The 21,584-nt window shown below is 34.0% G+C and overlaps 1 protein-coding gene across 4 annotated transcripts in view; it reads right to left on the bottom strand.

The window, feature by feature from the left end:
• The window catches only part of LOC145666401 (unconventional myosin-IXb-like), a 150,438-nt gene that overhangs the window by 64,490 nt on the left and 64,364 nt on the right, over positions 1-21,584 (bottom strand). For 3 of the 4 annotated variants that reach the window (XM_081733610.1, XM_081733608.1, XM_081733609.1), the window contains exons 11-14: positions 15,433-15,631; positions 13,921-13,990; positions 9,646-9,945; positions 2,397-2,637 (exon numbers count right to left, since the gene is read on the bottom strand). In XM_081733610.1, the coding sequence (XP_081589736.1) occupies positions 2,397-2,637; positions 9,646-9,945; positions 13,921-13,990; positions 15,433-15,631 (810 nt within the window). The remainder of the gene's footprint in view (positions 1-2,396; positions 2,638-9,645; positions 9,946-13,920; positions 13,991-15,432; positions 15,632-21,584) is intronic. The other variant, XM_081733611.1, reaches the window with a different exon arrangement.

Consider the following 21,584-nt stretch of genomic DNA (forward strand, 5'->3'; position numbering starts at 1 on the left):
TTGGAACAGTGAGCCTAGATGCTTCACTAATTATACCGAATCAATTCAGAGGAACTTTCTTGCTTGGCTCCAATGAAAATTCAAGAAATATGAGTTTAGCATATATAAGTCGTGAACTGAATTTGTTACCTTTAAGTGACAGGCACCATCTCTCTGATCTTAAGTTCTTCCACAGTATTCTCATAGCGGTTTTTACCTAGTTCGATTGATAAGAATCTCACATAATAAGATAAAGAATTTTACTCTTTTCTCCTGTTGAACATTTTTTTCAAAATCATCTATTTATCATTATGTAGCAACAGCAAATAAACTTCATTTTGTTCTGAATCTCTTCCAAATTAAATTTCATGTTATTCGTCAGCAATTTATCAATCATCTAACAAGTTTATATTTTTTTCTTTCTTTAATTTCTTATCAGATACTACATATATTTCTTTTAGTTGTTTGGTTACATATTTGTACTCGTTAACTACTGAATTTATTTATTCTTTGATGTAATGCCATGAGCCAAAGCTTGGATTTTTACCATACTTTATTGTCTTACTATTATTGATGGGATGGTCGTAATTTGTATACTCTATTAATTAAATACAATGTTTTAAAATGTGAAAATATATATAGTGTTATGTTTCGCTCATGTTTTTCCGGTTTACCTTTTATCCCTTTATTTGTCTCAAGTTGTCAATGTCTATTTTAGAATTATTCACTAATTATTGTATATTCCTGTATCTTACTGTACTTGGTTATGTCATCTGTATCATTTCATTTGAGTCAATCCTTCTGAAGTGGTCCAAACATGGTGAAGGCGGTTGCTCAACCATCTCCGAAAATTATAGAAATTGGAGTGTGATGAACTATGTGCGTGTGGTAAATAACACCATTCACGTTGTCGTATGTACAAGTGTTCCTGAATAGCGGCCATCTTTGTTGTCGGTGGAGTGTCATTTTATGCATTTATGAAAACTACGTATGCGAAAACTACAGTTGCTCAGAACGTACGAATCAGACGAATATGAAACTAAAACGAGTGTTTAAAGAAGAGACTGGGCTACACGGGGAATATATACTCTTGCTTCTAAATAAATATGCAGGGTTGCGAACTAATACATGAATCACCGGAAAAAGTACAGAAAATTACACTTTTAAAGGGTTGTATGTTGGAATGGCATGAACTTGTTCATAAGTTTTGTGTTGAATATTATTACATGTAAAGAGTCTGCAGAAATACCCACAGCTATGATACTACTGGTGCCGTAGATGTATGGGAGTTCGAAAGCGGGAGTTTGTAATTTTGATGGTATTTTTGGGACGTAATATCTCAGGAGGGTAAAGTGTTAAAAATTGCTGCTTAAGCCACAAATTCTGTATGTGAATATACTTTTGTTATATATATATATATATATATATATATATATATATATATATATATATATATATATATATATATATATATATATATATATATATATATATATATATATATATAAAATCAGGACTGATATTGCAGGGAGAAACAAGTGAGAACATGGTGAAAACGCGAAGAAAACACGTGCGTAACAATGGTCGTAGCCCGGAAAAATTTAAATGTATGGATATGCTTCATGCTAATTTCAAAAATCACGCACGGTTCAGCAATTAGGGCCGCTTTCGTTTGTGTTCAGTTATTAGCTTATTAGTGGCGTTTGTTCCGTCTTTCTAGCTCCATGATCACTGCCATGTCTATATGGGAGAGGAGATCAGCTCAATCTTACACCCACGACACCCATCGCCGAAATGGACCACCAGACACCGAATTGGCTCCCTTTCAGTATCACACGAACGTAGTTGGTCATTTACTACAAATGCATTCGTCATTTGCACTCGTTAAAGGTGATGAGCGTCTTGGATTAAAGTGACACTTCCATGCTATTGGAACCCCCGTCTGGTTCTCCAATTACATTCCATGAAATCTAGAAGTTGTCTGAGCCACCGCAACCCGAGTGGAAAGTTAATACAAAATGGGCCAGGTAGTCATATTCTTATAAATACTAAGATATAAGCATTACTAAACCGTAAATTTACGTTATGTTACCTCTCAAAAACGGAACTCCTGCTCTGCTCTGCTCTTAACATGAGTTTGGCTGACGCTTCCAGCTCCACATATATGTGGGTAGGTCAACTGAGACATGCAGAACGTATTCGTGGATGAAATCACGAATGCATATTATTTCCGTGGAATTCCATCTAATCTTCAATTTACAAGCATGGATGCAAAAATTGTAAACAATGTGTCATTATTCTTTCTTTTAAATTTCAATTAAAGTAACAGTTTGATTATTTTCCAGCAAACCGATTAGACAAAATTAATTCATTCACTTACGTACCATACAAACAATACCATCAATAAGCTAGTTTACCTTTTCAGTGTTGCTCTTAATGCATCTTATAAAAAAGGGATTGGCCTGATTAAGCGTATCCATTAAACTATGAAGTGATTGTTGAAATTGTGCTGTAACAGTTTGTGGTTGCTTGCGGGTGCCGACACCCTTTAATTGACTACTGGAGTAAGACTGTGTACGCCCTGCTAGAGTTTTCACAGTCTCTAAATTTTTCAGTCCTTTTCTGTTTCTCTCTCGTGGACGAAAAGATTTGTTTTTCCTGAAAAGTAAAATAACAGTATTAACATTTAGAAGATACTTTTAATTAGGTTTTAAAACGTACGTTTTACTATGTACAAAACTATCATTGCAAACAATACTTAAGAAAAACATGAATGCAAATAGAAACTATACCTGGTAGGGGATGTATCTCATTTTTAAGCACTGATCTAACAATATTTCAACAGTGGGTAGTAATAGCACCAAGAGATTCTACAGCGATATTAATGCTTTACAAAATAAATTCGTAACTGAATACTTTCCATCTGGAAATTTACACACGCGACTAAGATAAATGAATGTATATTAAATCCTGTTTATAAGGCAAGAGTCGTCCATAAGGAAATGCTCACCTTGAAACGAACGCACAATGTACTCACCTTGCTTTTTTAAACTACTGTTGTTTAAAAGATCATGTTAAACGTCAATTTTCGCGGACAGTATCAGCATCGTCAAGATATAGGTATATTCGTGTGGATAGGATTATGGGAATTAGATAAACAAGACAAATAATAATAATAATAATAACAATAATAAGAAGAAGTCAATAAATAAATAAATAAATAAATAAATAAATAAAAATGTAAACACTGGTAAATATTTTTATCTGTTCCACGGAATACATATCTCAAATCTTTGTGCCGCTTCTGTGGTTGGCGACGACAGTGAAACTGTTAGTGTTGTTATTCCAACTTCTATCCAGAGTGCTCATTTCTCAATTTTAGTTTTAAATTCTTCGTTCGAATGAAAAAGTTCTCGCACGTCTATCTTTCCATGAATGAAGATTTTTTTAAAAAAAAATCAAACTCACTTTATCGATGTTAAACTTTGCACCTTTTAAGTATTTTAAAAAGCCCGAAGTTGGTACATCGGTGTACTCGGCATTCCGGAGATATTTGTTCAGTCTAGTGTGTGTGCTCTTTTTCGCATGTGTTGGCATGGACATGGGACTTAATACTCACTCAAGTGAAAAGACTTATATAACCCGTTAAAGTCCTTCTCAATACTCTTTGGAGACACTAATGCTATGCTGTGTTAAAATTATATTCCTGAACACTTTCTGTAATTTTTTAGAAACCAAATGAAATAAAGGTATATCTATCAATTTCATGGTATCATCATTTGTTTTAATAGTGACCATTTTGAGCGATATTGAGCGATGTAGTCACTTTCGAAGTGTTAATCCTGTAACCAATTTTCTTCCGTGTTCAATAAAAAAGCTGATTTTAGCTCTCCTGTTGTTATCAGCGGAACAAAGAATTAAAGTTCTGCAAAACAAATTCTTCCACATGTTAGCTTTTGTTTTATTTGAGTGTGCCGAATTGGCATGTATATACGTATGAGGTGCCTATTGCATCTTTCCGGTGAACCTTGGTGTGTAATTTGTTTTCTTTTCTATATATGGTCAAGTCCAGAAAATTTGTGCTGTTGTTAATTCAATTTTCCTTTGTTATTTTATGTTGGAGAGTATGGAGTTCAGACTATTGTATCTACCTAAGTTCTAACTGAGCCTCTTCCTTATACAAAAATAACGTATCATCCACAAAGTGGTGATATTTTCTGCATTATAATTCCGAGTTTTAAAATTTCGGTTTCACAGTTATTCGGGCCTATATTTGTAAAGAAAGGATAAAGGGTTTCCGACAAATCATACATCACTTTTGTAAACTTTGTCCAACTGGAAAACCATGTTTCTGAGACAAGACTCCAAGAAGTTAAGTACGTAAGGGAATCAAGATATACGTATGTTTCACAATCAAGGATATCAACTTGATGTTATTCGCATTTACTAGTAATGTGACCTCTTCTCTGATAATCCTATTGCTATCAACTACACACCTGACAATTCTCGCGATTGGTTTAACATATCGGACCAAATATTCTGAAAAGAGCTAAGATGGGTGATTTCTTCCCGATATGACTGGCCTAAGTGGAACACACACTTTAGGTAATCTGTCGATTATCGGAAGTTAAGATGCTTCTACTTTTAACTTAAAAAAAAAAAAAAAAAAAAATCATACAAAAGTCAGGAATTTTCAATAATCGTAATGGTAGATAATAATTTCGATTATCTAGGTTAATAAATGGTGTTTTAAAACATGGTATCTTTGGTTCTGTAAACCTGCAGCCTTTTTGAGCTGTATGAAGATATTTTTCTCCCTTGAATCTGTTTTGCTTTGCATTTAGTTTTAAATTCACTTTTCGTATCTTCATCATGTAGCAAACTTGACACTTTTTTAACCGACGAGATTAAATGTAACATTGGGGGAATTTTCAAACGAAACTCTTTATTATTTCGGACAGTTGGCGGTACGTTCGTATACGTTTTACATTAATTTCTGAGCAATCTACAATAGCTTCAAAGAACAGCAGAATGGTATCTCCTGAGTTTATTGAGAAGACTACTCTTTAACAAGCTTATGTTATAACGGAAACCAAACTTTTTTTCTCTCAATATGTACGTCATTTTTCCACATTGGACATTCAAACACGTATAGTATGAAGAGAATGTTCTCTACTCAGAAGACTCCATTATTAATTCACTCAAACGTACTGTCTGTTCCTTCTTTCGGCTTTGCTTATTCGCAAAGAGAATTCCTGATATTATATATATATATATATATATATATATATATATATATATATATATATATATTAAAATCTTGGAAAGTTGTGACAATTCGCTATACAAAACCCTTAATTTTCACCTTTTCACGAAACGTAAAACAATTATTAGAAAACATGAAGTAAAGCGAAGCTGCCGGAGAACAAGTAGACTATATTTATACCCCCTGCAGTATTGGTAGCAGAGTATATGTAGGTCCTGTTACGTTATGCCAGCGGGTTATGCACTGTAGAAAAACCACGAGTTACCATTAAATAAGCCTTGAATGCCCCAAATGACTACACGGAATTATGTAGTCATTTGGTGCATTGGGAAATATGTAGTCCTAAACATATATATAGGAAGAGATGTTAGAAGATTTAATAAGAAAGCTTTCATAGTGATTTTAATTTTAAAATATCGTATTACTTTCTGAACTACTTGCAGCTAATAAAGAGTTCATTAAATTATAAATATTTGGTTTAAAATTAGGCTAAGTTCTCTTGTTAGGCTTTACTAAAAACAGCTTCCCAATTCAGTTACTAATTTTGCTAAAGATTCACATCTTCTGAAATACATAGATTGCTTCAGTGACCCCATTTTTGTCTCCGGAAATCAATAGATTCATCATTATATGCATATTAAGCACGTTAGAACCCATTTTCTTCAACATCTCCAACAATGAATATGGTTACGAAGTTTTACAAAGAATAACAATCAAGTTTATACTTTAAGAATTGTTTCTGCTCGTCACGAGATTTCGCAGGCTTCTTGTGCTATGTGATGGTTACTTCGTCATAGTTCAACAATACGTATCTTTTCATTATGTTATATGGAGTTTCGGTATCACTGTTAACCCTTTCACTGTGGAAGGCGACGGAAAAAATTTCCCTAACCTGCGAATGTCGATTATAGTCGACGTGTTAAAATTTGTCTGTATCTTGGTTTTGTCGATTGTAGTCGCCAAAGGTTTTCTGTGTGATTCCTATTGTTTATCGAAAACAATAGAACACAAACAAAAATGAACGGTACAACTTTGGCGACTACTCTCGACAAAGCCAAGATACGGACAAACAAATTTTAACACGTCGACTATAGTCGACATTCGCATGTTAAGGAAATTTGGTTCTGTCGACAAAAGTCGACTTCCTCTGTGAAAGGGTTAAGAGTTGAAATGATTTTGAGTCTGACATCTCATTCAGCAGCGAGGCTATATGAGACGTGAACCTAATAATTAACTGAAATCCGAACCACGCTAACCGCTTAGCTACGAAAGAGCTCAGTAATACTGTATTACTGTTAAGTGTGTGTGTGTGTCACTGTAGAGAAGGACAAATATAAACAGATACAATCTGCTACTTAACAGAAGCTTTCAATTTTGTACATAAATAAATAAACAATATGATCCAGGATTAAAACTTACCAATTATTATTGTCAACGGACGATATATATACGAGAAGACGTCAAAAAGTAAAGGGACGCAATTTCTGGCACTAGGGTTTGGTAATATAGCTACTAACCAACGCTGACTTAGTGTCGTCTGCAACACTCCTATGCAATGTATCACTCTTATTCCCGCGTTAGTCATTGAAAAATGAAATGAAATCTTTAAGTTTTACGTTCCACGCTTATGCCGGTTAAGCTAAAGTAGACGGTGATGATGAGAAATGAATGAAATGGTGGAATGAGAAAGTGGGAGGAAATGGGAGAACCCCGAGGAAACCCACGCACACGGTGTTTGTCCACCACAAAGTTCACTTGGCGGGAGCTGGGATTGAACCCGGGACCCCATGCAGCAGAGGTGAACGTTCTACCACTGAGCCACCACGGCCTCTCGTTACCCATTGGAGTGTAGTAGACCGTTAAACATGGCAGCTCCCTTGATCTGCACGAAGGAGGAAATGAGGGCAGTGATTCGTTTTTTGTTTGCGGAAGGTGTTAAACCTGTGGAAATTCTCGAATGCAAGCGCAGAATGGTGACAGCTATTTATCACGAAGTAAGATCTAAGAAACACCCATCATCACCAGAAGTTAAGAAATTTAAACGTCAACCATCAGCTGGTAAGATTATGCTAATACTATTATGCGACATGGAAGGTATGCTAGCTGTTCATTTCACTCCCAAACCTGACTCCAAATGATTTTCATATGTTTGGAAGATGATGATGATTTACAACCGATGCAGAAGTAATTGATGCGGTGCAAAATTGGTTACAGGTGTAACCGAAAAACTTTTTTTCTTTTTTTTTCGGCGGAATCAAAAACTTGTGACACGTTGGGAAAAGTGCGTTGAAGTGCAGGGAGATTACGTAGAAAAATAATGTATGTTTCAGTTTTCTATCATTAGAATAAATGTACCTTTTCTCGAAATCCCTTTACTTTTTGACTTCCCCTCGTATTTTGCCCCCATAATATTTCCCCCCCTGGAATTTCTCGACAACTATACAAAGAAGTTACCCCTAATATCATTTTCTTTACGTTGATGTGATCTATAATAAATGTCTCATCTCTGAACAACATTTTCTGAGATTTTTCGAAAATTACGCTCAGGAATTTACACATTATTTGGTTCGATGAGATCTATAAATTGGAAAATGTCTCATCATTGGATAATTCGTTCTTCCGTTAAACAATAATAATACATATAGAATTTTCGAATGCCACTGCAGTATTTTAAATAAAATAAATATTTGACCTTGCAAACATACTATATTAAATTGATATAATTGTGAACAACATATACACTAGAAAAAGAAAGTGTAGTACTTCGATACTACAGTATTAATTTGTGCTGATAAAGATACTCTATAGCAGATACACTGAATACTAGTTTTTGTTAAGTGTAAGTACCTTGTTAACAATTACAAATTTAGTATTTTAATATTTAAGAAACTAGTAAGCGAAATAAGAGCCAAATTAAAATAAAGCCTACAAAAATTCTATATTCATGTTGAAGAAAGAAAAAAAAAACTTGCAATATTCGATTGCACATAATTAAAATATTCGACTGCTTATAATTCAAGAAGATAATATGCAAGTTAACTCTCTGAAATGCTTTTATGGAGTAGAGGGGAATAGAAATGGTGGGAGAGGACAAAACAATTTTAGATGTAGTTAGAAAGAAGAAGAGAAACTGTTTGGGACATTGGCTGAGAAGGAATTGTATCATAACGGCCGTGCTAGAGGGAATGGTACAAGAAAGAGGTTTAGGAACTAGATTTCACGGTTTTCGGCATCTGTGACCATTTTAGCACGTCACGTATGAGGAATGACGTCTCTCGGCGATCACACTATACGAGGAACAAGGAAAGGGGAAGGAAACAACCTGGGACTTTCATGTTAGGTACCATTCCTGCATTTGCCTTGTGTGGATGAGGAAAATCCAGGAAACTCTCACTCAGGATGCTGATCTCAAAGGACTTTTCCGCCTCTCCGACCGAGTGTTCCCACTGGGAATCGAACCCAGGACCGCTAGCACTAAAGGCGAGACCATCAGCGACTACCCTACGCTGTGTCACGATGGCATGAAAGAGGAAGGCCATAGGTGGACGGTATCAAAAGAGAAAAACCGTACGTAACGACAAAGAGGTTAGCTAAAGACCATGGTGCATGGAAGCTACTTAGTTGGAAAGTGACCTGTCAATAATGACAGAATACCTATTATGATGAATACTTACAACGTGATACCCACTTAAAAACAATAGTACTTATAATAATAAAATTGCAACATTTAATTAATTTATTTGTTTGTATTCTTTCCGTCCCACTGAAATACGAACGCTAATAACCTTCCGTATAAATATAATAAATACCACTTCTTCTTTTTTAAAACTGCATTTACTGCTTAAACTATAACCTTACGTACAATGATATTCTCTTGAAATAGTTTTCACTGGTTTGCTTGCTTTCATGCGTTTATATGCAACGTTGTTCTATATATACACGATTTCACATTTTATATCTGATCATAAGTATTATATAATAGGAGGTAAAAGGTAATCTATTGTCTGACACCATCCTTTCTTTCTATCAAATATCTACATAATCAAGAGTACAAATATTAAGAAGTCTTACTTTTATAACACAAAAATTGTTAGCAGCTGAAAAAAAAAAGTATAAATAAATTAATGTTTTACTTCACAATTACACCTATCCTGTTTAAAGTACGAGAAAGTATTTTCATCCTGGACAAGCGTTAGCTAAAAAGTTATGAGCCTAAAGATTGGGCCATAGCTAAGGTGGTGAGAATTATTTGTTAAAATACAAACTATGTTGGATTATTGCCATCTAGTTCCCAGCAGTTGTTTGTTTTTGAAGTGCATTTCCCATCACCTTGCATGCATCTTCTACTGTGGATTTTTTTATTTATTTATTTAAAGAAATGTTGATTGTTGCATACATACATTACAATCTGATTGGCACGTTCCAGCACTTTGGCTTCATTCGGACATAAAACACATTCAAGGGCTTGAATGGATTCCTGTTTGCTTCTGTATCCATCTTGTTGGCCGTTTATGGATATATTTTTACTAGAAACTACATCTCTCCATTCTAACGTTGCATTTTCTACTTGAGCAGGGTTGATTCGTTGTTTACAAAAGACTGAATGATTGTTGGCATTCACTTCGATAGGAACTATATCATCGTTGTACAAATTTCGTGTCTGATTACCAGATATCATATAACTTCCGTGTTTCGCATAGCTGAAAGAGATGTTTTTTTCAACTGTACTTAAGCCAAAACTCAATACCTTAAGGTGCAGGAAACCGCTCTAAGAAGAGGTCTGCACGAGTTGCATTTTCAACGATTGATCTTAAAGAAAACATAAATAAACTGGCGTCATTTTAAATCAAGGTTCACCAAGTGCTATATATGGCAGCACGTTCCCTCCATCTTTCCTACATATTTCTTGCGGAGTAATAATATTCACAATAGTTAAGAAGATTTCGAGATTTGTATGCTGAAATTTAGTACAAAGGCAAATTAAATCAAAATTAGATTATCTATGTAATTAATATATACTGGGTGTTTCAAAATAACACCGACAACGTTTGGGAGATGATTCCTGACACTAAGAAAAGATAAAAAGTATAGATCAACCTTGGTGCACAAATACTTCCTTTCGAAGTTACACGCTGTCGAAAACATGAAAAAAAAAAAAAAAAAAATGAACTTTAAAGGTCCACAGCTCCAACCTTATGGGACTTACCGTAGTCGGGTCAAGACTTCACTTAGGAATTAATATGTGCACTATCCAAGAATACATGTTTTACAATCCTAGACAACAATTTTTATAGAGAGGGTTTGGCTACGGGCACATCATTTGAAGTACTAACCAACTACCTCTATAAAAATTGTTGCGAAAGTACCGCAGGATTCTGAAACTTGGATATTTAGATAGGACACACTAGTTCCTACGTGAAGTCTTCATCCAACTACGGTAGGTCCAATAGTTTTGGAGCTATGGAGCTTTAAAGTTTTTTTTTTTTTTTTTTTTTTTTTTTTTTTTTTTTTTTTTTTTTTTTTATGTTTTCGACAGCGTATAACTTCAAAAGGAAGCACTTGTGCACCTAGGTTGGTCTATACTTTTTGTCTTATCTTGGTGTCAAGAATCACCTCCCAAACGTTGTTGTTGTTGCTTTGAAACACCCTGTATATGTAAAAAATGAAATGAAGTATTTTATTTTAACCTCCCACGCTTATGCCCTTTAGGCTAAATGGAAATGAATGATTGTGAAATTAATTTTTTGTGCTCTTCCTTAAATCTGTGTGTAAAACACAGGGGCGGATCCAGGGGGTGGGATCGGGGCGATTGTTCCTTACCCAGGAGAAAAAGCTTTCTTATTTTATATATATAAATAAAACACATCATAAAGTTTGGAACCCTTAAAAGTAGCAGTATGACAACACACCGCTCCCCCTCCCCAGAAGTCGGTCCTGGATCCGCCCCTGGTAAAACGAAGATATAATTATGGAGAAAACGTACTGCATTTGATAATGACGGTACTCGAGAGTTTAGCTACTCGAACATTCAACAAAAACTCCACGATAAAAGTACAAAAGACAAATGTCGGATTACAAATACTGAAACAAATTTTCAATCGCATGTTGAGACTAGCCATAAACTAATATCAACACGATTTAACAGTCCATTATGTGGTGTTTGAAATAAACTTTTCACGGTGCAAAAGAATCTACTTTAAAATACTTAACAGTCAAAATTTCAAAACGTGCAGACCTCTAAAATAAGCTATTTGTCACTACATAAAACATGCTCAACATTACGTCTATCCTAAACACTATACGTTTACTACATATGATACTTATTTAATAATAAAATCATGCACTACCTAATACTGCTTTCCAGAATTAAATATTGTTCCGCAGAAATAAATAAAAATTACTTGCTAACTGTATTACAATAATATAAATAAAAAAATATATACTGGTGCAACTGAAAGTAACTATAAACACAAAAATACATTAACTTAAAATTATGCCATAATATATGTTGAAGCCCATGCATAACCAATGTCAGCTGAATCAATGAACATGAGTCTTAAATGCAAAATAATTACGCTAAACGTAATAATAAAATTACAAATACCACATTGCATGCTACGATACAGATATATATCCCCAATGAACTTACACAATCCTGTTTATTCTGAGATTAACTGCTGATATTGTCACAAGATGGCTACAGAAAGAAAAGTCGGTACATGTGAACGGTAATACTCAATGCCCCATTGTTCAAAAAATTACTACAAAATCTTAGTGCCGTCTTCGCAACATACAAAAGAAACTTAACTTTTAATTTCTTTTTTTTCTTTACTAGCTGTTTCTATTGTTAAAATTCAAGCAAATTCATAACTATTTCTACATAAAATTTATGTTTAATAACAGTGCAGGCGCTATTCACAACAAAACTACTACTTTTCAATATTAATACATTCACGATGGCATTCAATTCAATACGAACAGTCGACTAAAGAGCCAATTAATACCACAGTTCTCAAATTAATTCACTGGTTTAATAGTTTGAAAATCGGAATTGTCGGTTTCTCCTTCTTTACGCAAAAACAGAAAACATTGTAAAATTCAGCGAAAGTGAAAGAATTACTCCAAAACATGTTTTAACGAAACTGTAAATATAAGCAAATAAGTAATACCCAGAGGCAAATGTAAATCACTTATAATTGCAACAAAATGTTAGTAATGGAGGCTACTTGTAGGCTTATGATTTAAATTGTGGTTTGTACTCGAGATGTAAATAAATATATAACTACGGTAATATAACCTTTTATATCAAAATCTGACTGCACAGTTTAGAAAATGCTAATCTGAAAAGTGACCAACTTTTCTACGCTCATCACCATAGCTAAATATCTTAGGTCACGATACAAGTAAGTTCTCGTCTTATTTTGATTTGATGAATCTACAAGCAGTTTGGAAGTATATGTTATTAACACCCCGTATGGGAACATAGGCTCTAGCCAGAACAGAGTTTCTACTGATCTGGAGAAATCTATTTTCCTGACTTCTCCCCGACTTTCCCTGACCTTTGGCAGAAAATTCCCTGACTTTCGTGACAGGTGTCAGAAGACACTGACATAAGGAATAAATAACGGTGGATATTTATATATGAGAACATTTATAAATAACCTGAAACAAAAAGAAAGCACTGCGTGTAGAAGATAAAATACACAGCAATAAAAAAACAAAATTGCACGTAGAAGAAAAAGAGCAATAAAAACCAAGTAGGTATATAATGGTTTGCTAAGCTGAAAATGGTGTACAATTAATGTTAGAAAAAAATATATTTTATAAAATTTCCCTGATATCCCGTCTTTTTCCCTGAGATTCCCTAATCTGCACCATTTTCCCTGACCAGTAGGAACCCTGTAGAAAGGTCTAATGAGTAATATCTCTGCTTATCACTCCAATCATTCCACACTGGGAACTCTGAACTGATTCAAGTACAATCCTTAGAAGTTCTTTTGAATCTTCCAGTTCTCCCAGGAAAAATTACTATATTCCCGACAAAGATCAGAACTTACGAAATAAGGAATGCAGAAACAGATATAAGCCTTAAAATTTATCTACAGAAACTTCCATTAAACGAGAAAAATAAAAACGAATACAAATATTATACTAAATAGTTATCCCTGAATAAAACACTCAGAATCAAATGACAGCTTTAACGCTTAGTTTAAAAACGAAACAGATGTATGTCCACCAACTCTTCTGAAATATAATTTGTGGAAGCTACATACTTGAAGCAAGAAAAATAAAAACACTTTTATATTATACTGCTTAAAACGGAATTCCTTCCCAACGTAAAATGAACGTCTCATGCCAATAACTTATCTACAATTTTCGGACTATACTCCATTTTCGGAGATGAATTATGTTGTAGGAACATCCCATAAAAATTGATATGAAAAATTAGTAACACTATATATTTCTCAAATATCTACGACACAAGAACCCAATCCACTACAAGTCATAATTTCGATATGCCACACATAGATTGCTAGAATAAGCTGCATAAACCGAATTTACGATGATCAAATACTATTGTGTTCATTTTATAGAAATGCATCACTAAATTATATTAAGTTAAATCAATAATATATGATTAAAATAATTCAGTTAGCTATCACTCTTCTACATACCTGATTAGATTATCATTTGCTTGATGCTTCTTATACCTATGGTGCATCAAATTTGTCTTGTTTCCTTCGGCTATTTGAAAATGGAAAATAAAGAAAGAAAAAAAAAACAGTTTAGATATATTTACTAATGGATTAAATACGGTATAAATATTGTTTAAATTTAGAACTTACCTTGTACCTTAATATAGAGAACAAGGTAAGTTCTTAATTTTGGTTTAGACCTTTTCAAACTAAATACAATCATTATATTTATCTTTCCAAAACACTTATATTCATAGATCAAGGAATTTTGAGATTCTTACGCTTCTATCAAGCCGATAATACCAAACTTCCCTAAAATTTGCAGCCGTATCTATTGATACAACGAAGTCAAAGGACACTGATGGTACAAAATTCAGCAGCATAAAAACTATAAAACTTTACAAAAGGTGATTATGTGCACCTGTAGTACATTTTCCCTTGTTCCGCTGCCTATAGATGTTACAGTGGCAAAATAGTGGGCACGTATGGTCGCCCCGCATAAAAAGACGTGTAGCACATACTGGCACAGCATGCTGCTTTAAAAAAAAAAGGGGGGGGGGAGTTATGTCCCATTCCTGAAGCATGGCCACCAATTTGACCTTTGCAACTTGTCTGTTTCTAGGCCGAGGGATTAGTTTCGAACTTACAATGCGTATCTCAAATTTAGAAATACAGCACCATATTCATATTTTAAATAAAATTAATTTGATTCAAGTCAGTTTTTTTTTTTTTTTAAATACATAAATCGTGATTTAAACACATTCGCTAAGTTAATCAAACCTGTGCGTCGACACAAGAAAGGATGCCTTTACAAGAATTCGAACCCAGGGCTACGGGCACTTATGGTAAGTACATTATTAACGAGCTATACGAAAGCATAATTTGGCATATTCCATCTGCATACTTTTAAAAAGGAAGAAATGTATCGAAATTATCATTTTATATATTAATTAAATTCTTTTCTACCTTTTTTATTTTCAATTACCAACTTTCCTTAAATCTACCTTTGTTAAAACAAACGGACAGAGTATTATAACTGTATAGAACAATAGTTAGCTTACAGTGAAAACAGTAATAACAATACGAGAAAATTTTAGTACTTTACCTTAGCATATTTGGAGTTGAGTTGATTTTGAGTTTAGCGTCCCTTTCAGCAACAAGGCTATACGAGACGGGACCTACTGATTAATGTTGAATCCGAACCATATGAGCTCCCGCTGGGAATTGAACCCGGGTCTCTCCCATGCCAAAGGTGCGAACACTTTAGAGTATTTGGAATTTAATTACAAGTTAATTGATTTCAATGTCAGCAGACTTGTACAGACATCAAAATTAATCGGCATTTAATTAAACTACAACTACCCTAATACTGTAATTTTCTCATATTTATATACATAAGAGTGTATTACACAAGCATGGAACCTTAACATATTAAAAAAAAATCTTGGCGTATTAATATACGAATAATTAATATTACGAGAAAGTTGTCACCTCTTTCCTGCCTGTGGGTACTGCCTGCTTCCACAAAAGCGAAGTAAGCACGGAAGAACGCTCTCACTATTGCCCAACGAAAAACAGCAACAGGGTCAGCTCCAACTAATTCTCTAACGAAAGCCATGCTACTATTCTTTAGCACCCCAACAATGTCTTGTCTCATTAAATCTAAGTTCTTTTCTCTGAATTCAGCAACCTGTAACAAAAACAACTTCCCTTAGTCACTATATATATCTAAATCGAAATAAATATAATCATCAGTAAAAAGAAATGTGTTCGAGTCATATTACATTAAAACAAAACACCCAACGTTAAATTCTGATGAACGAAAATCGACACGAACTGAGATTCAGTTATAAACAGTTTCATTCTAAAACGTAAACGTATGAGACTTCAAATTGTACAGGAAGCGCAATTTTTCGGATGTGTATATAGGCAGTTTTTATATAATGACTAACTACGGAATACATTTTATAAAATAAAACTGTATTAATGTTGCTTGTGTTCCCAAAGGACTAAAGTAATTCTTACATTACTGATAAATTTATTGACTATCCTTTTTCAAGATTAACATTAGCTTAAATCATACGCAGAAAGTTTTTCAGCATAGATTATGAAGAACCTTCTACATAATATGATTTAAGTCAATGTGAACCCTGAAAAAGGATAATATACTAATTTATGTGAAACATATGTACTACTTCAGTTCTCTAGAAATACAAACAAGGATAGTAAAATTTAATTTGTGCATAGAAGATTTGTATTTTGGTTGATGTAATTTTTCCAAGGATTAAAGGAGAAAAGAGCAACGGCAGTGAAATGAAGTGAAACATTTGAAGTTCTATGAAACTTATGTAAAGAGCAACATCATAATTTGTTTATATTTTTTGTAACGAAAAGTTGTGAGTTAGTGTGTGTTGTGACATATAGTATTTCAGTAACTTATTGCCAATTTTAGTGTTTTATGGAAAAAGGACTAAGTGGAATAAACTAAAGATTATTTGTAAAGCTCCATGTTGTTTAGCTGTTGAAAGCGACAGGACTGGTTGCCGAAATCATATTAGGAATGTAATAACCAGGGCCCGGATCTTATCGACAAGTCAACTTTTTTCTGTTATGCATAAGACAAGACAAGTTCAAATATAAACGTTATCCATCAATTCTAGGTTCTAAAAATATACATTTTTAGGGTCAACTTTTGGTCACTTTTTGCCGTTTCGAAGTTTCATGTCATTTTTTTAATATTTTAAGATAACTTTTAGGTCACTTACGGTCTTTTTATTCTTTTTCTTCTACATAAGGAAATCTTAAAATAAACACTGTTTAGGGATTTGGAAAACACGAAGTTAAATAATCTTTACCTGCTTCCTCATTATTGGGTGAAAAAAAAAAAAAAAAAAAGTGTCAAGTGATGTTGGCAACAGCGTTCTGTGTAAATTGAAACATGTGCTGGAAAGAAACAACTGATACAATACTTCGTGTGCAATTTCAAGTGTACTGCAAGGTGAAATGTTATCCTCCAAAGTTGAAGATTTAACCCCAATGACATAGTTGATTTCAAGTATGCTCCCATAGCTTTTGTTGAGGTTGAAAGGAGCTTTCCCAAATATAAGAATGTGCTAGCGGACAACAGGCGCTTATTCACTAGCGCATGTTTACAGTTATCTACTATAATGCTGAATAAGGTATTAGCTAAATTTTGTGACGATTAGAAAGTAAGTTCCTGAATTAATTTGTTGTGTCACAGCTTACAAAATGTTTATATGTTGCTTAACTGGATATAAGCCTATATATCTGTAATGGAAAAAAAAATGCTTAACTATTTATTAAACTGGGCAAAGTTTAGTTTTAATATTATTGCTTATTTTCTTTAAAAATCAAAGACACAAATGATCAATGGAATGCAACTAACAGAAACAAAACTTCTGAAAATGAGTAAGAAATGGTAATTAAAATCCAATAGATATTTAAAAAATGTCCATGTTTAAAGTAATAAACGTTTTTAAGAGTAGTTATTGCATTCTGTCCAAGTTCGCTATTGCCATTTAAATCCATGGTAATCTATTTTCGCTCTAATTCTCTTATCATGTGAGATATCGTTGTGCTCTTTTTTTTGTTAGATAGATTAAACTGTATGTAACAGTTGTCTGTAGTTCTTTCCTCCAATAAGCATGGTAAAATAACTTTAATTAATAAAAGTATTAATAAAATATGGAATTGACAGCTTGTCTATCAATTACTCTTCAACAGAGAAACAAATTGTTGCGTAAAAGAAAAAGTAAAAACAGGGATTTGTAGATTGTACCTTTTGCTAAACGTTCCTGAAATCAAAATCTATTTTGAATGCATATTAGTTAAACTATTACGTAAAAAAGAAAATGGTACGTTAAAAAAAATCTAGCCAGCATAGGCGGCGTTTGGTGCAAGCATAGACCCACCCACTTTCTGACGTCAGCGCGGAGTGATACTATTCCTTGCAGTCTGCCTCACTCAACTTCTTGGAGGCGCGAAATACGAGTTCAGTTCGTTCGAAATCGGCTGCTTATGTCACGTTCGGGAATCCTTTCCTCTGTTGGTAGGGCGAACGCATAGTGTGTTTTTGTTTTGCTTCCGCACTGTGTTTGTGCAGCTTTGAAGAAAGTAATCGTTAGGAAGATGCCATTTCAGAAAAGGAAGAAGAGCGGCCTTTATCTTTCTGCAAGAAGGAAGAAAAATCGAGGCGAAAATTTAGCTGCCTGGTGGGAACGGACAAAGTTAAATGTCATTTGTAAATTTTGAAACTATTGACAAAATTTTCTTCTTAATTTTTCATTCATTACTTGGGTAGATTTTTAATTAAATTTTTAGATAAGTTGTTAGTTTAAGATTTTGATTTGTAATTTAGTGCACCGAATACCCTAAATGTTGATGGCTTTTCTATCAACTGGACGTCTTCAGCATAAAAATTCTGTCTTTCTTTTATCAAGTATATAACTGTTATGTTTATCACTCATCAGTAAAGACTATAAGTATTTTGATACTTTGCCTATGCGAAAGAAGAAGTAAAGAGCTTGAAAGCAATGTAAAGTAGGCGGGGGTGGTCGCATAATTCACAATCAGTAGCGTACCGTACGTAGGAATTTATTTCGGGGGGGGGGGGTCCAAACTCAAAATGAGGGTATTTTATATCAAAATTCCTAAAATTGCCCCTAAACTTAGGCTAAATTTATACAAAAGTCGAAATTTCGGGGGGATCCGGACCCCCAGGACCCACCACTGCGTACGTCCCTGTTCACAATCCTTATCAGAAGGGCATTCTTGTTTTATAAATATTCTCGGTTCTGTGGTAAAGTAGCGACCGAAATCACTGAGGGAAAATCAAAGGAAAAGCACTTTACTGATTAGAAAATCAGGTGGTCTAAAGAAGGTTACGAGAAATTCAGAAAGTTGGAGTCATTATCCTTTCTAGGACCTCACAAATAGGCTATAATTTTGAGTACATTTTGTTGGTGTGCTGCAGATACATTCTTGGTATTGTCTCACCTATTACTGCTATTTGACTTCGGTTTCTCTTCCCGAACATCATTTCACAAACCGGGCTAGTATTTAGTCAACGGACATTGCTAATATTAAATGATAAGTTACAGTACCATGCCAGTGATAATAGTTACCCTGGCAACAAATACTAAAAACTTTTTTTTTTTTTTTGCGAATACCACGCATCTAACATTACACGTGCCTGCAGCTATTTATTTCTTTTCTTTTCTTTTCTTTTCTTTTTTTTTTTTTTGTTTGTTTGTTTGTTTTTCGTGAATGTCTCACTTTACTTGTACGTATTGTAAGGTGAGGTTACTAGCGAAAAAAAAAAAAAAACGTTGCACTTGAAGTGATGTAGAAAGAAAACGGAACTTAAAAAATGAAGACAACTAACGATGTACACTCATGTCCAAAATTATTGTCGCATGTCTATAACTGTCTTCTTGTAAGAATATAATTTGATAATGATTTTGCGGGGTACTTTTAATACTGATACTATGTGTATAATCGGGAAATGTATATTTGTGGTAAATTTCATAGGAAAAGAATTATAAATACGAAAATTAGAGTGAGTAAAACAAAATGTTGCTAAATGGACAAGAAAGTTTTATTTTCGTTTTATTGTTCTTATTTACTGCTCTTTTGACATGAAATTTACCACATACATGTCTTTGCTGATTATACACATACTAACATTATAAGAAGTACCGGGAGAATTCGTTATTAAATTATATTCCTACAACAACATATTTATAGACATGCGACAATAATTTTGGACATGAGTGTACATTATATGATGATGAGTGTTCTGCCCGAAAGTAGGTCTTTAACCCGAATATCTCTTGGCAAGGTAAGCCCATGGTGGTTTGCCATTATCTTCTATGGGATTATGATGACTTCCAAAGGACGGGATCTATAGTTTAACGTGAGACACGAGCCACTTGTGTCCCACAGGGAATTGAACCCAAGCACTGATTAGAATGCGACGAGCGTAACCACTCATTCCACCAGGGTCACTGTATAGTATGTAATTGACTTGAATTTTGCATATTTTTAGTGTTATATATTTTACTATGAAACATGCTAATATAAGGCAGAGGTAATATTATCAATGATTATAATTCTGCTAGAGTAAAGCAGAAATATTAGGGCAGCAACAGTCCCTATTAGCGAAACTTTCCATTTCTCTCTGAAAAACCATATTTGCCCATCTCCTGTTAATGATGATAAGTAATCATATTCCATATAATAAAATTTTCACAAATGAGAATGAAAGTTCAATTAGCTTCAAATCATAATAGGCCAAAATTGTAATAATGGGTATGATAAAAAATAACAACGTATGGAGTTTGCCCCAGAAACTCCCTGATTTGACATCCGTTTCACCGTTCCAGGTTTCTAGGGGTGGCCACTGATTTACCAATGAAGACTGTAATACTTAGGGATGGGCACGAGCGAGTTTTCTTTGAAACTCGACTCAACTTGAAACAGATATCTTTGAGCTCGACTCGAAAACTCGGCTCGAAATATTTCTTCCAACTCGACTCGAATTTGGGTCAAGTTTCGAGTCGAGTCGAGCCAAAACGAGCCAATTTTAGCTAAACCCTGTGTAGTTCCAAGTACTCTCTTTAAATATCCTACATAGACAGTATAATTATCAATGATGATGATGATGATTATACTACTACTAATACTACTACTTATTATTATTATTATTATTATTATTATTATTATTATTATATTATTATTATTATATTATTATTATTATTATTATTATTATTATTAACACTGTGTATAACCATGAAAGGTCGGCGGTTTGGATTGAAATACTTAAAACTAGTTGACTGTCGATCTCGGTCTTCGAGGAGTCTTCAGGAGGGAAGGACATCGGTCACGAGGTTCTGGGTTTGAGTTCCGGAGGAACAAGTTATCGGGCTTGAGCCAAAAATTGTTAAAACTCATAGAGCGTCGGCCAAACATGTTCATAGCTGCTCGGCCCGAGTTTAGGGTTGTCAACGGCTCGATGATTAGCATTAGATTTTTTGAAAAAGAAATCATGCAATTTGGGTGGACTTCAGCCTGAAAGTCTCAAACTACGTAAATCTTCCACTAATTACGGTTGGGATGATATTCTTGGGTATAAGGAATAACCCACGCAAATCAGTTCACGGGGATTTTTTTCTGTTCCTGAGTTGGCATTTATGTGGGACATATGCTGAACTATTAGAATGTAGTCCCTGTGCCGGTACCAGAAAATACATAATTTTCTTCACAAATATTGGTAATTCATACTTAGTATCGATACCAGTACCCTCGTTCTCATATCAATATTTGTAAACTGTATGCACTTTTATGTAGAAAGTAAAATGTATAAATTCTGAAGGGAAAACATTGCACAGAAACGTTATATTCGTATGTTAACATACTTTTTTGTATGTTGTGTAAAGTGACCCCAACTATGGGGTTACTTTTCACCAAAGTTTATATTTCAGTAACTATGGTCATACCTAATGTTTACTAATGAACTTATACGAATGTTTTCCACACATATCTAGCTATAATATGTTTAAAATACAGTGTTCTAAATCATTACGTTTCTAAGTTACATGCGATTTTCTTTAAAATTCCTTAAA

Source organism: Thermobia domestica, chromosome 12, assembly GCF_964235325.1.
Source record: "Thermobia domestica chromosome 12, izTheDome1.hap1.1, whole genome shotgun sequence".
NCBI lineage: Eukaryota > Metazoa > Arthropoda > Insecta > Zygentoma > Lepismatidae > Thermobia > Thermobia domestica.